Source organism: Exserohilum turcica, assembly GCF_000359705.1.
Source record: "Exserohilum turcica Et28A unplaced genomic scaffold SETTUscaffold_18, whole genome shotgun sequence".
Classification (NCBI taxonomy): domain Eukaryota; kingdom Fungi; phylum Ascomycota; class Dothideomycetes; order Pleosporales; family Pleosporaceae; genus Exserohilum; species Exserohilum turcicum.
In genome coordinates, this window is record NW_007360003.1 from 621,141 (window position 1) to 634,819 (window position 13,679).

The following is a 13,679-nucleotide window of genomic DNA, read 5'->3' on the forward strand; positions in this document are numbered from 1 at the left end:
TGGGGAGGGGGGGGGGTTTTTTCTTTCTTTTTTGGCTGACTACATGGATGGATGGATGGACAGATAGATAGATAGATAGATAGATACAGGTTCGCTGGTGTGAAGAAAGAAAGGAAGGTATGAAGAAAGGAAAGGAACTGGGTGTTGACGCTGGGGAAATGCTTGTGGGGAAGAAAGGCTGGAGGGCTGGAGGACTGGAAGGCTGGAGATGCATGCTTGGTTGCGATATATATATACGCTTCGCTGTTGTGCTTTGCTGGGATATGCATGTCCTCATGCTATGCCTGTATATGCATAATTTCTCCTTTTTTTTTCTTCTCCCCCCCTTTTTTTGCGAAGAGGAGGGGGAAGCAGGATCCAGGTGAAGAGATGGTGGTAATGGTGGTGGAGATGGATCTGAGATGAAGGAGATGCTGTGGGAAATGGATTATGCGTGCTGTGGAAAAGTAGATGTTTGGAGATAAAACTCTCGCGGGAGATATGCGTGCTGGATGGACATGCTGGGAAGGGGGGGAAATGCAGATCTGGGCAAGGGGGGGGGGAGTGTGAAGTAGAGATTGCATCTCGGGAAGGCGAGAAGGTAGTTGAAAATCATGTTCCAGCAAGGGAAGAGTACGCAGAAAAGCTTCGGGAAGAACCGTTGGCGATTGGGGAATAAATGGTGGGAAGAGGGTGTAGTCTCAGGATAGCTGCTGGGAAGCTAGAGTTCTTTGTAAATTGTCGAGTCTGCCGAAACCGTACTTGATGTATTTTAGGTGATGTACCGGCCGTACCCTTCTAGAGCGTCGTGGGTCGTCAAGGATACACCGGGAAGATGTCAATGGAATGGATAGAGCGCATTGAGAATACTGGAAGTGACTGTGAAAGTTGGGAATCTCCGGTTTTCTGCTTCCTGTGCTGGACCGTCTCGTCTTGGGTATTTTTGCGCTTATTCCTAGAGTCCGACATGTCCGATACTAGTGCGTGCCGGACACGGGAGAGAGTCCCCAGATTGGTCCAAGTCCAACCCAGAGTCAGACTCGGTTTCGGCGGATGAACCAGCACTCTCAAGGTTTTCGTCAGACAGCTTGCGTTTGTCACCGGCTTTAGCCTCGCGGTAGGGGCGGTAATCCGTCATGTTTGGCACATATTCCCACCTCTTTTGGTCGAAATTCCAGTAAAACGGTTCGGGACTGCCACGAGCTTGGACAAACTCAGTTGACTTTTCCGAGTGCAGGATGGCACCGTCAAACGGTCTGGACTTTGTGACGATTGACTCTGGAATGCTGCTGACCGCCAGCCATTCATTCATGTGAGCGTCACTGGCCCACAAGGATAGATCGGATTCCTTCAACTCAGTTAAGGAGAGCCACAAAATGCCTCCATCTTGCAGTATGTCTTCCAATTCACAGCTAGGGCGATCTTCTGGGTTACCAGAATGGGGAACCTTATCAAGGATCCAGATCGGCATCTCCACATACCGTTCTACAGTTCTAGTCGAAATGGGGTCCTTTTGGTCTGGGACATGTGTCTTGATTGTCGTTAACATCGTGGCCTTGAGTACTGCAGGTACAAGTCTTGAAGTATCCAATGTCGTTATCGTCAAGCACCTTGGGGCCAGCTTGCTTTTGTTGTGCAACTTGAGAACCGCCTTTTCGGCATCACCTAATACAGGGTTAGGCTTGAATATTGATTTCAAATACTCGCCTGACTTACGTAGCGAAGAGGTTGTGGAGATGAATGGAGTTGGGTCACGTGTTGCACGTGGGTTCAAATGCCTCTGGATGCGCTCTGGGGTCAAGTCTATGTTTGGTTTAAAGGTTCCGACAGACTGAAAGGCATTTCCTTCATTGAGCATGAGACCTGGAACATCACGGTGATTGTTGTGCTTGGCTCTAGTCATGGTGCTAGCCAATGTACCGTTCTTCTCGTGAGACCATCGATATACATTGTCGGGATGCACACCACCATTTGCACCACGCGCGAGTGCTGATGGATCTGCGAAATCGCTGTCTGGAGTTAGCTGTTGTTCTGGTTGAATGTAGGAAGTCCTCACATTTGGAGTGGGTGTGTAAGAATGGAAGTGGTAGTTTCTGTCTTTTTGGGCTCTTCAGGCACAGATTGGTCGACATCACCAGAAGCCTTTGCTTTTGCACGCGAAGATGTGCTGGCTTTCTGGCCTGTCATCTTGAAGTAATCGAGGTGTGATGTGAAACGATCCAAGGAAGTGCTACTGGAGGCTTTTGTATGAATGTATGTTGTCACTTGTTAACGGGGATGAGTTGGCAATGAGATGTTAGAAGAAGAGTTCTTGTTGATGTAGAAGTTAGAAGAGTGGAGGGGTAGTTGATATACAGCAGGTAGCCTGGGAGCTAAGGTAAAGCTAGTGGATGGTTTGAGTAGAGGTAAAAGTTCAAGTAGACGTTACTTATATCTTATCACAAGTGAGAAGAGATACCAGTAGCTTCAACCCAGTGTACAAATTCTGGACATATTGCAAGTGAGATACTGTAGTCCGAGATTCAGCCAAAGCGTTATATCAAGTCCATCAATCTGCATGGTGAGCAGGGAGGTAGTGAAATAAATATAGACACCGGTATCTGGGTGCAAACCAGCCCAAGGGTGTGGATATGTCCTTGGGTCTATGAGTGCTGGGTGAAGATGATTTTCTGGCAATCATTTCACAGCAGCCAGACAATAATATATGAAGTCATGGCCCCCTCCATGTTCTGCCTAATTATGCCGTTGTGTTCTGACTTTAGACGACATGCTGTGTTGTAGTGTTGGAGGAGCCAGACCCACATGTAGTTCCCCCGCCAAGCACTGCGCGTGTCTGATTGGTGGTCGCAACCGCGTCTCAGCGAGCTGCCATCTGCGACACGCAACACCAAACGCTCCACGAGAGCATCCTCGGATTATATGACCCGTCAACCCGCACAGCTACAATGAGCTCTTCGATAGAAACGGAGATATTAAACAAGTACAATCTAACAACCTTATACCCCGCGGCATGGCCAGAGGAAAAGGACGCTGCCGATGAAGACGAGGAGTTCGAGCAACCAGCTCCCAAGGCAACGCAAAAGCCAATTCGCCGGTCGCAGTCACGATATTCAGTATTGGAACCCGGTCGCCGACTCTCGCGGCATATTCCGGGAGCAGAAAGGTCCAAGGATGGCGTGGAGACGCTCGTGCAGAAAGACGAACAAGACCCGCTGGGCATGTACCCCAGTGTAGTGCAGGTGCTGCGGGCGAAGAATGTGCAAGTCGAGGACGACATCAAGCTGCGTATGTTTGGGCCATATAGCAATACACAAGAGGCCTGTCTAATGGGCCACAGGCAACCGCTTCCTCCTGAGCTCCACTACCTTCTCACCCTCCCTCTTCCTGTCCCAAGTCCACAATGAAGCCTCGACAGACGCCCTTCTCTCCGGCCTTGACTTCCTCTCTCGCTCCATCGAGAAGAAGTCGGCCTCGCTCAAGGTCCTTGTCGAGTCCAACTTCGATCGTTTCGTCGGCGCAAAGGCGACCATCGACCGCGTGTACAATGAGATGCGTGCGCAAGGAAAAGAAAGTCTGGAGCCGCCCCGTGCGATGCCGAATAATAGGGCGAGGAGCCGCTCGAGCTTCTCGGGCCGAAAGTCGAGCGCAAACCTCTCCGCAGGCATAGTTGAGGCAGTGCCTCCAGAAAAGAAGAAGAACGCCCTGGTCAAGGAGAGCGAATATGGTGTGCATGGCATCAAGGTCCCGCTGACCGAAGTCGCTGTCAAGGCAGAGGAGGTGTGGGGCCCTGCGCTTAATGGGCGAGAAAGGGAAGAGACGCTCAAGTCTATCCTGGAATCAGTGGAACACCATCGCGGCATGTTTGAGGTTGGATCTGCAATCCAGGAGGCGATACGACACAAGGATCACGAGACCATCACAGAGGAGTATAAGCGTGCGCGCAAATATGCAGACGAGGCCCGATACATAGTGGAGCAGGCAACTTCTGCTCAGACATCACTTACCGACACCGAGGTACATCAGGTCATTGTGACAGCAAGAATGTGGTCGGATGTTGAGCGGCAGGTTGAACTGTTCAAGCGTGACGCATGGAAGCGCCTCACAGCGACACACTTCACACAGCTCCAGACTGGAAGCGAGGAATCAAAGTCGGACGAGTACCTCAGCCTTATCTCCATCTTGCTCGAACTGGGAGTGGAGGAGAACCCCATTTGGGCATGGCTGCTCTCACGCTACGAGCACCTCAAGCTGCACATCAACACTACCTGCCAGCGTGCAGTCATTGAGATTGAAATCCTTCGCCGGCATCTGTCCAACGGCGAAAAGCCGAGCCTGCGTTTGTTGCAAAAACACCTGCGCTCGGTCCCGACCAGCGGCAACATCAGCGCCGAACCCTCCAAGCTGGACACTCCTAAAGTAATTGAGTTTTGGGAACACGTACATGCTTTGATGAACACTCTGCTTTCCACAAAAGGCGGGTTGCTAGCTGAGCTTATTGAATACTGGGAGATTGCCCAGTCTTTCCTCTCGGGTCGCGCACAAAGGAATCTGCCTACAGGCTATCATGGCCAGTCATCCGTGCACCATCGGCTCAGTAGTGAAAACAAGGCTGAACTGGAGAGAGGCACTGCTGAGCTCATCAACATTCTTCGAGACCACTTGTTTTCCTTCTTTGCAGACCCGCCTATAGAGGATGTGTCGCTGCTCTTTTCGCCGCTGCCCCCGACCAGCCCAACACCGACAACCCCCAGAACTCCACTAAGTGCCGCTCTGAGTCCCATGCCACAATCGGCAACGAGGTCACGGTTTGATCCCAGTAAGGTACCGCCACCATCGCCCCGTCGAGGCGAGACATGGGAGAAATACGCTTTCTGGCCTCCTTACTCCAACGCGCTTTCGGGGTCACACTATCTGTCCAAGACACTTGTTTTGATCGGCACAGCAGCCAACGAGCTCGCATCGCTGGAAGTCCCAGAACCTGGGGGCGGTGGCCGCATCGATGAAGCACTGCGTATGCTGGTGGGTGGAGTGCGAGAGCGCTCCGTGCAAGCTGTATGTGCAGCCTGGAACACCGACGCGGAGAAGCTCAAAGTACTCGAGGACTGGACCCGTAATGTTGATCGCAAAGACACTACGAACCTGCCACAACGCTTCCTCGCTGTGCAAAGCTTCCTTTTGAACAACCTGCAGAAGATCCTATATGTCGAGGCATCAAGCAAGACCAAGATCGACATAGTTGTACCACCGAGCAACAAACTGCTGCAGATGGTCAGAAGCCAGTTTGTCACCAGCTTGTACCGGACGCTGAGCGGTATGGTTGAATGTGCTGAGAGAGGCCGAAAGGCACTTGGCGATGAGTTTGAGGTCAAGAGTGACGACCTCACAATCGATGAACAGAACGACCATGGTGCGAATGAGTGGGGTAGAGTCGATGCCAATAAGAAGGTAAGCGTCCTCAACGGTTGGAACATCCATCCATGCTAACAATACGCAGTCAATCCGGCTGCTTCTTACCCTTGCCAACATGTCTGCCTTTCAATCGGAGATTACACCAACACTCCTCAATCTCTTCGAGACGCTCTTCAGCGTACAACTCACCGATGAGACAAATCGCATCCGCGACGTGCTTTCGCAGCTCGACTCGCAGCTGTTCCGCTCCTACACCAGGCCGCACGCCACAAAGATCCATTCCACAATCGAATCCGGCATCTTCTCTCCAGCCTGGGCGCCGCGGCCCGACGCCCCAGACAGGAGCGTCGCAGACCGCGAGCCCAGCCCCTACGTCTTCACCGTCCTGCTGGACCTCGTCATCGTCCACACAGAATCCAGCACCACATCTGCGCCCCTCACCCCGCGCATTCTGCGCGCCCTCTTCGAATCCACCACGTCCTCGCTCATCCAGACGTTCCAGTCCGACAGGCTGCCCACCGTCTCCCTCCCGCAGCTCATGCAGGCCACGCTCGACGTCGAGTTCATGGCGCAAACTCTCGCCACGTACACGACGGAGCAGGCGTCCCAGATCCAGACGGACATTTACCAGGTCCTGGACCAGAAGACGGATAACGCGGCTAGAGTGCGGCTGCAAGATGAACTGGGTAATTTGAGAGTCGTCCTCAAGAGACTCAGGGAGGGCACAAAGGTCCAGTTTGCGTGCTTTAGACGCGTCAAGAGGAGCGGCACGGGGCAGACTGCCCGACGTGGGTCTCAGGGTGGGGCGCCCGATGAAGAGAGGGGGCGGCGGTAGCATCGTTCAAGTTACCTGGGCGTAGTATGTCAGGCTGAGAGGAAAGAGTTGTTTTGTACCAGGAGGTATTTTAGTCTGTTGTTAGGGCAATGCAAGTATCCAAGCTGATTTGAGTTGAGTTGAGTTGAGTTGAGTTGAAGGCGATTTACTCCTTGCACTTGCGTCCACGACGTTCGATATCCCCCCTTTGTGAACAAGTCGAAAAGAGCAGTCTTTGGTATTTGTCGCCATCGCAATCTATCGCTTTCCAACGCAGCCGCCAACACGCCCGTAATACAGGCGATGGATCCCAGAAACCAACCAACAGACAAACACAGAAAGAGAGAAAAAAAAGAGAAGAGTAGAAAAACGCCGCTTTCAATGCATGCATCTATGGTGCCCCCCAGCCGCCGCTTTGGTCAATCCAGCCGCTTTCATTCATCGTACAATGTATATATATATATATATCTATTTTTTACACGCGCCAGTCATGTTGTATGGTGTTACACGTCGGCGTCACTTCGCGAAAGCGAGTACTGCTCGAAACGGCGGAGGAGCGTCTGGTACAAGACGAGCATAGTACCTGATTGGACGCTTGTCCAGACGGCACGGGGCCCGACGCCTCTGAACCAGCCGGCGAAGCCTTCGGTCTTGTATATGATTTTCAGGCCGGTGAAGACGGACGACGTGTCGAGGGTTGCGGCGCCGTGGGCTTTCAGCGTGGTCGAGGGCGACGAGGTGGATATGGGTCTGCTTTGTGTGGAGCCTGGTTTGACCGAGTGCGTGTGCGGCGCGTGTTTCGAGGTTGATGCGGGGGAGAGCGAGGCTTTTGGTGCGACCGTGGAGCCAGAGGTGGGCTCGTTGTGTTGGGTTTGGATGCGCGTTTTGACCACGTCGAGCGGGGTCGTGATGACGCCGGCCATGCCGCCTGCTGTTGCTGCCGTCGCAATCTCGAGCGGAAGACCAATGTTGTTGGTACCCATGTACTTCTTTGCCCAGCCCCGCTCCTCCTCGTAAAAGGCGAATTGCAGCGCGGAAAAGGGCAGGTCGCGGCAGAGGGTGGCTTTGTAGCCGTGGAAGAGGGCGCTGTAGCCTTCGATTCGGGCGATTGTGCGCGCGGCGTCAATGGTGGAGCGGTAGTTGTAGCCCGAGTTGAAGTAGGGGTTGTTGTAACGGCCCTGCAATTGCAGGCGGGTTTTGAGGACTTCCGAGGGGACGTATGCGGGGGCTGCGGCGAGGTCGGCTAGGAGACCTGGCACGGTGTTAGCATACTTCAGAGTATGGCTTTGCGTGTGGGCGTACCCGCTGAGAAATATGCGACTGACGGAGTGACGCCATAGTCGATCATGGTCCGCTTTGTCCATTCGTATGCGCCGAAGAAGCACACTGTGCCAATGAAGGATCCAAGAAAGGCAGGCTCCACGCCGCCATAGAGTCCTCTCTTGAACCCCTCTTGTCGCCAGATGGTGTAGTATGTGTTGCCCATGGATGTGTACTTGGGGGGCATGTGGGGGTCGCCCTGCTGGCGCGTCTTGACCGTGTCCAGTGAGTGCATCAGCATGTCGCCCGTGGTGCCTCCTATGCCTCCTGCCAACATTGCCTGTAAGTGATCAATTGGCAGTCCTCATCGGTGCAGGCTAGGCATCCTCACATGTAGGTATGGCGGCCGCGCTGCTTCGTCGTCTATGTCTGCCTCCTCGACTGCACCCCGCTTGGTATCCTCCATTGGTGACTCCATTGCACGTGCTGTGTTTGCGACATAGTCCCGTGTGCCCTCGATCAGAGTGCCGGCAGAGTCTCCGTGGGTGAAGAAGTTGGCCACGCGGGCAAGTACCATGAGAGCTTATAGGGCGGCGGTGCGCTGGGTAAACAAGGGCGGCTGATGCAGGTACAAGACAGCAGTGCACTCGGGAGATATAAGAGCACTCGGCTGTAAAAGCAAAAAGTGACGTTGCTGCGCTGCGGCCTGGCAATGCGGCCTCCGTCTAGAAAAATTCGGCCAAGACCGGAGCTGCGCCACAGTGCCACGGTGCCACAGTGCCACGGGGCGGCGGGCGACTGCGCCACAGGGAGCACGGGGACCTGACGGCAACCCAGCTAGTGGCGATAAGAGACAACACCACTCAGCAGCCCTCTGATATCGGAGGCTGCCCGGGGCGAGCATGGAACAAGGCCAGCGTGCCACGACACTAGACAGCGCAGCATCGTGGCCGGTCAGTACGAAGTCGCTCAGCTCGAGTCCTCCCATAGGCGCCGCCCTTAGCGCCTTTCCGACCCACGTGAGCCCGAGCCCCAGCCATCGTGTTTACATCGCGTACGGGTAGCTTTCGCTCCATCCGATCAACACCACACCACACTGCCCCCGCCGTGCCCTCGCCCAGCGCCCCCTTCTTGCCTCGACATCTATACCGTTCTGATCGCGACACTAGCGCGACCTGGGCCCTGCCAATCACCATGTCGCACTCCTGGCTGTCCAAGAAGCGCAAAGCCGACCTCATTGAACTTGCGCAGAAGGCTAGGCTCCCCGAGTAGGCTCACATCCATCTTGCGCATGTGCCGCGAAACTAATCCTCGGCCTGCAGTGCAGATGGTCTTCTGAAGGATGATCTGGTGGAGATGCTGGCCAACCATCTCAACTCAAACGAGACGACCTTTGCCAAACACCCTGAATTCCGCGACTACTATGGCCGCAACGGATCCCCCGTGAAGCGCGAGCGCCTGTCGCCTGCAGAGCCCTTTACTGCCACCAAGACGACGCGCCGTCGCACACTGATCAAGGAGCCTTCGTGCGTCATACCCGAACACGCGACGCGTGGCGCGTTGAAGCTAACAACTTCATAGTCCAGAGTCGGCACCAGCACCAGCACCAGCACCGGTACTGGCACCAACCCCCGCACTGGCACCACAGCGCAGCCCCGTTGTGGAGCGTAGCAGCGCCGTGGAGCGCAGCACTGCCCTGGACCGCAGTCCTGTCCTGACACGGACACCCAAGTCAGTCACTCGACGTGTCTCCGAAGCCGTCCCCCAAGTGGATATCCCTGCATCGCCTGCGCAACTTGCTGAGGTCGCTGACCAATCGTTCCAAATCGTCAAGAGCAAGGCCACAGAACTATGGGACAAGACGCGCATCGATGAGCTCAAGGAGTTTATCCGCGAAAACGCGAGTTCCGTTGCCACCATCCAAACCATCATCCTGCTTGTAGAGGCGGTCGGACTGCAGTGGAACACCCTGGACACGACAGCTTTGTTTGCTATGCCCCCCGCACTCAGCTCGTACTCGACCAGCGAGCACGTTCGAGGCCCTAACGGATGGGCGCTTTTGACAGCTGAATGGTGGGCCCCCGCCACTCTCTGGTCTCTCACAAGCTGGGTGTTGCCACTCGTCTTCTCATACTTTTTCAACCTGACCCTGCGCTCAAACACTGCCCGCCGATCAGAGGACCGCCAATACCCCGCTGACCCCCTCATCTTCAACATCACCAGGGCGATACTGGCCTACAGTGCATACAGAGAAACTGTCAACACTGCACTTGTCCCGAGCGCCTGGGGTCCATTCTCTGAGTATGCCGTTGCACGCGTCGGAAACCACGTACCCGGAGGTTACTACGGTCTACAAATCAGCTCATTAGTTGGCATACTCGTCAGTCTGTACGATGCTGCATTGAAGAAGTAGATGGTCTGCCTCAAGATAAAACACGACCGAGATTGTAGATGTTGATCTTCAATTGCTTGTGGCACTAACGGCGTCGGGATATTTGATACCTCTAGCAGGAGCGGGCTTGACCATTTGAGACATGTGATTGATATACTTTGTTAATACTAGCGATTGTTTCGGCGACCTGCTTCGTGCGGTACTTTTCACACGCCATCAACGAGTGAATCTAAGAGGGGGAAGGATAGGACAGGAGGAAACCAGCCAGTGCAAGACTGCGGCTTGAAAGCGGTCCGAAACCTGCTGCGGCAGCCATGGCCAAGAAGCACAGCCGCAATATCTTCCTTTTGGGGTAGGCTGTGGCGGAGACATCCACTTGTGGCAATATCTGCTTATCCGTGTATTGTAGAAGGGTTTTGCTTTTTATTGGCGCATCATCCCTCGGGCGTTATACTGTTCTAGGGCGATTCCATAGCCCATGGGAATCTAGGCGTACGAATTACATACGCTTTATCTATACAATGCTGGCCTCTGTCTGTGTTCAAATCAAACTGTCCAGAATCAAGATCTGCGTCCCCAAGCATGTTGTACATCAAAGTCGGCTTGTGGCTCTTCTCAAATACTTCTAAGCATAATCACATGTATGGTGGTTTGGTAGATAGAACTGCAGAAAGGCACATCAGCCACCGGCTTGTTGTGGTATTCAGAAAGGTATACTCTGCAGTGTGGTCATAGTCCTCCAGTCTCGTGACAGGAATCATCCATGGTGGAAGTGGAGTTTCAGCCAGCATACTCTCGCTTCAGTTGGCCTAGCGCAACAACGCCACCGATGCGGGCCGCTGAGCCCTTGTAATCCACGCTACACACCATCTCATCTCTTCAGTCTAACCCACCTGGACCTCCAAGCACATCCCGTGTATCCAAAAGAGATACATCCTTTGATCTCACGTGACTATACTTCACTTCACGTAGATCTTCCAAAATGTCGGCCAACTTCCTGCACATGCTGGAAAACATGCAGAAGCGGTCCAACCGGTAAGCCATTGCTGTCGAAGATGCCGAGATATCTCGCTAACAACCATACTCAGCACCATAGAGGATCTTCGAGACTCGGATGACCAGCTCGCAGGCATGGACGGCATGGAACTCCGGGGATGGGCGCAAGCCAATCCCACGGCGCCGAGCCGCGATCTCAAAGACCCTGTCGGCCAGACTCTGCTCGCCGCCTTCAACGGCGAGTTTGACGCGCTAAAGAACTACTGCGAGATGATGATCAAGCAGCTCGGCGGCGACGATACTGCCCGCGAGACCGTCAGACAAGACGTATATTCCAAGCACTGGGGTCCCACCAGAACCCCCATCTACGCAATGCTGCTACCTGCACTACACATGCTGCCTGCGAACAAGCAGGAGCTCCTCGGCATTGCAAAGTACCTAGTCAACGACCTCAAGGTGCCTGTTGACGGCAGGGACGTGCTGGGGTCGACGGCGCTGTTCTGGGCCATATCCACCAAGCCCTATGTGCAGCCTGAATACGCGCAGCTCCTCTTCGACGCGGGCGGCTCGGTAAACGCGAAAAACAGATTCAATGCTACGGCTGCGAGTGAAATTGCTCAGGCAGATATCCACGGCGACACGACCAAGAACGTGCAGATGATGAAGTGGTATGTGCAGCATGGCGGCGATGTCGATAACAAAGATACAGATGGTATGAGCGTCAAGATTCTCGTTGAAATGATGCGGAAAAAGGTGCCGGATATGGCGCGAGTTATTCAGGAGGGCAGGGGAGAGAGAAAGGAGGGCGAGTGTGCGACGTGTGGGAGGGGTCCGGCGGCTGATAAGCTGTTTCCGGCTTGTGCAAAGTGTAGGAAGGCGAGGTATTGCTCGCAGGAGTGCCAGAAGGTGGATTGGAAGACGCATAAGAAGACGTGTGCGGCTTCGTAGGGGTGTGGAGATTACAGTGGTGAAGGGATGAGAGAGGTGAAAAGTTGAGTTAGCTGGGACTTTTGTCGTGGAAGCAAGTGGCTTGCTCCGTGGTCCTTGGTGGTGAGTAATGGCGAGACTAACGGTGCATCAGCTCTGTTTTCATAGCATGGTCGCAGGACACCGAGCGAAAAATAGCCGTAGATGGCGTCGAGATCCTGAGGTACGTATACTGGACGCCATTTGCAAAGGATAGACCGAGACAGTCGAGTCGCTATTTATCACACGACGTCCACAGCGCTCCTAAGCGTTGACAGCCTCGTCACCGGATGTACTGGAGGAATCAATGTGGCAGGCACAAGCAATCTCGATGCAACAGAATCCTCAATCCAATCCTTTTCCTGCAATCACATCCTACATGCTTACTCCAGCACCAATACCCCAGCACCACCACAGCGCTTTAAACTGTCACCACCCAGCAAGCCACCACCAGTATTCCAGCAACCCCTGCAGCCCTACTTACACTCCGCAACTACCAAGTTAAACCGAACAAACCAAACAACGCATTTCAACATTAACAATACCTTTATTGTCTTCATCTCATCTCATCGATGCATACCCTCCATCCATCCAAGCCTACCAGGGACATCCCGGCCAACCACCCCCACCACCATAACCCCGCCAAACCCTCTCCAGTGATCCATAAGCTGCACAAGCGTGAGTGTGGAGATGACCCCTTCTCACCCTCCCCCGCTAACGCTAATCCTGCTGCTCACACGCTTACACGCTTACGGGCTTGACTAAGCAGCACGTCATCGGGCTCTGCACACATACGGACACACACGGGGAATCATCATCGAAATGGGTACAAGGGGGAGAGCGGCAGTTGTGTATATGTATGGAGGTATGTATACGGCGTAAACGCTACATAGTTATTTTTGTGCTTTGTATTCCGCGTGTAAGTACATGTGCATGTATGCGTGTCTTTGATATCTAGAGACAGACACACACAGAGAGAGAGAGAGAAAGAGAGAGAGAGAAGTGGCTACGCCATCTCCATCGTATATCTCAAAAAGAGCGATACGCTAAGCTGAGATAAGATGCTGATCTGATCTGATATGAGATGAGATGAGATGAAATACAGCTTGTGTGGATTCTCCATCCATCCGTCCATCCATCCATTCATTCATTCATACTCGTATGCACAACGCTTCAATATACCCAAGCTAACGTTTATCTACGTATGTAATTCCACTCTTATCCTAACCCATATGCATGCCCCCTCGTCCCATGCCCCTTGTCCATGCCCCTGTCCATGCCCATATCCATGTCCCTGCCGAACCAACTAAACGCTAAACCAACCAACAAACAAACAAACGTAAAATAAAACACCACAAAAAGACAACCCCAGACCCAGAATCCCGATAAAACCAAGCGTAAGACTAAGCGTAAGACTGAGACTAAGACTAAGCAGGCGTCATGTCCATGTAAGTAAGCCCAAGTATGTGTACAGTAAGCCGGAAGCAATAACGTGTTTTATCAGTAAGCGGCCCACATCAGTAAGTGGCCCACCCCACCAAACCTGACGCGATACTCTCCACAACCACCACTATGCCGCGACAACAACGCTCTGTACAGACTTCTCGTGAAGGTAGAGTTCTTCTAGCATCTCGCGCGCTTCAAGAAAAACGTGTTGTAAGCCAGCGCCAAGCTGCTATGCTATACGACGCTCCACGAACAACGCTCCGACGACGCCTCCGCGGTACCAAGCCACGATCAGAGACAGCCTCCGTCAATCGCAAGCTATCAGCTGTCGAAGAGCAGTCTCTTGTTCAATGGATCATAGAGCTAGATCGACGAGGCTTTCCGCCCCATATTATCGACGTGCGACGGAGTGGCAGA

General features: G+C 53.5%; 5 protein-coding genes across 5 annotated transcripts in view; 3 read left to right on the forward strand and 2 right to left on the reverse strand.

Moving 5' to 3' along the window:
* Positions 1-934: 934 nt before the first annotated feature.
* SETTUDRAFT_161045 (uncharacterized protein) lies at positions 935-2,991 on the reverse strand (the record flags this gene model as incomplete). The annotated part of the gene is made up of 3 exons (XM_008026497.1): positions 935-1,644; positions 1,696-1,988; positions 2,924-2,991. 3 exons carry the CDS (start codon positions 2,989-2,991, stop codon positions 935-937), a joined length of 1,071 nt encoding a protein of 356 aa, XP_008024688.1.
* On the forward strand, positions 2,925-6,341 carry SETTUDRAFT_161046 (uncharacterized protein; the record flags this gene model as incomplete). Its single annotated transcript, XM_008026498.1, has 4 exons — positions 2,925-3,264; positions 3,317-5,424; positions 5,474-6,142; positions 6,309-6,341. 4 exons carry the CDS (start codon positions 2,925-2,927, stop codon positions 6,339-6,341), a joined length of 3,150 nt encoding a protein of 1,049 aa, XP_008024689.1.
* A 364-nt stretch (positions 6,342-6,705) lies between these two features.
* On the reverse strand, positions 6,706-8,039 carry SETTUDRAFT_39281 (uncharacterized protein; the record flags this gene model as incomplete). The annotated part of the gene is made up of 3 exons (XM_008026363.1): positions 6,706-7,454; positions 7,505-7,802; positions 7,854-8,039. 3 exons carry the CDS (start codon positions 8,037-8,039, stop codon positions 6,706-6,708), a joined length of 1,233 nt encoding a protein of 410 aa, XP_008024554.1.
* A 327-nt stretch (positions 8,040-8,366) lies between these two features.
* On the forward strand, positions 8,367-10,364 carry SETTUDRAFT_168938 (uncharacterized protein). Its single transcript, XM_008026499.1, has 3 exons — positions 8,367-8,730; positions 8,785-8,988; positions 9,044-10,364. Exons 1-3 carry the CDS (start codon positions 8,657-8,659, stop codon positions 9,873-9,875), a joined length of 1,110 nt encoding a protein of 369 aa, XP_008024690.1. The 5' UTR covers positions 8,367-8,656; the 3' UTR covers positions 9,876-10,364.
* Positions 10,365-10,836: 472 nt separating this feature from the next.
* Positions 10,837-13,679, forward strand: part of SETTUDRAFT_177105 (uncharacterized protein) — a gene marked incomplete at its 5' end in the record, with an annotated part of 6,744 nt that continues 3,901 nt past the window's right edge. The window contains 2 exons of the mRNA XM_008026500.1: positions 10,837-10,889; positions 10,943-11,679. Coding sequence (XP_008024691.1) covers positions 10,837-10,889; positions 10,943-11,679 — 790 coding nt within the window. The remainder of the gene's footprint in view (positions 10,890-10,942; positions 11,680-13,679) is intronic.

Excerpts from the sequence above, each read along its gene's own strand:
- SETTUDRAFT_168938 (XM_008026499.1), top strand. The coding sequence starts at position 8,657 with ATGTCGCACTCCTGGCTGTCCAAGAAGCGCAAAGCCGACCTCATTGAA. Across the intron at positions 8,731-8,784 it reads CAGAAGGCTAGGCTCCCCGA|TGCAGATGGTCTTCTGAAGG; the intron begins GTAGGCTCACAT and ends CTCGGCCTGCAG. Across the intron at positions 8,989-9,043 it reads ACACTGATCAAGGAGCCTTC|TCCAGAGTCGGCACCAGCAC; the intron begins GTGCGTCATACC and ends ACAACTTCATAG.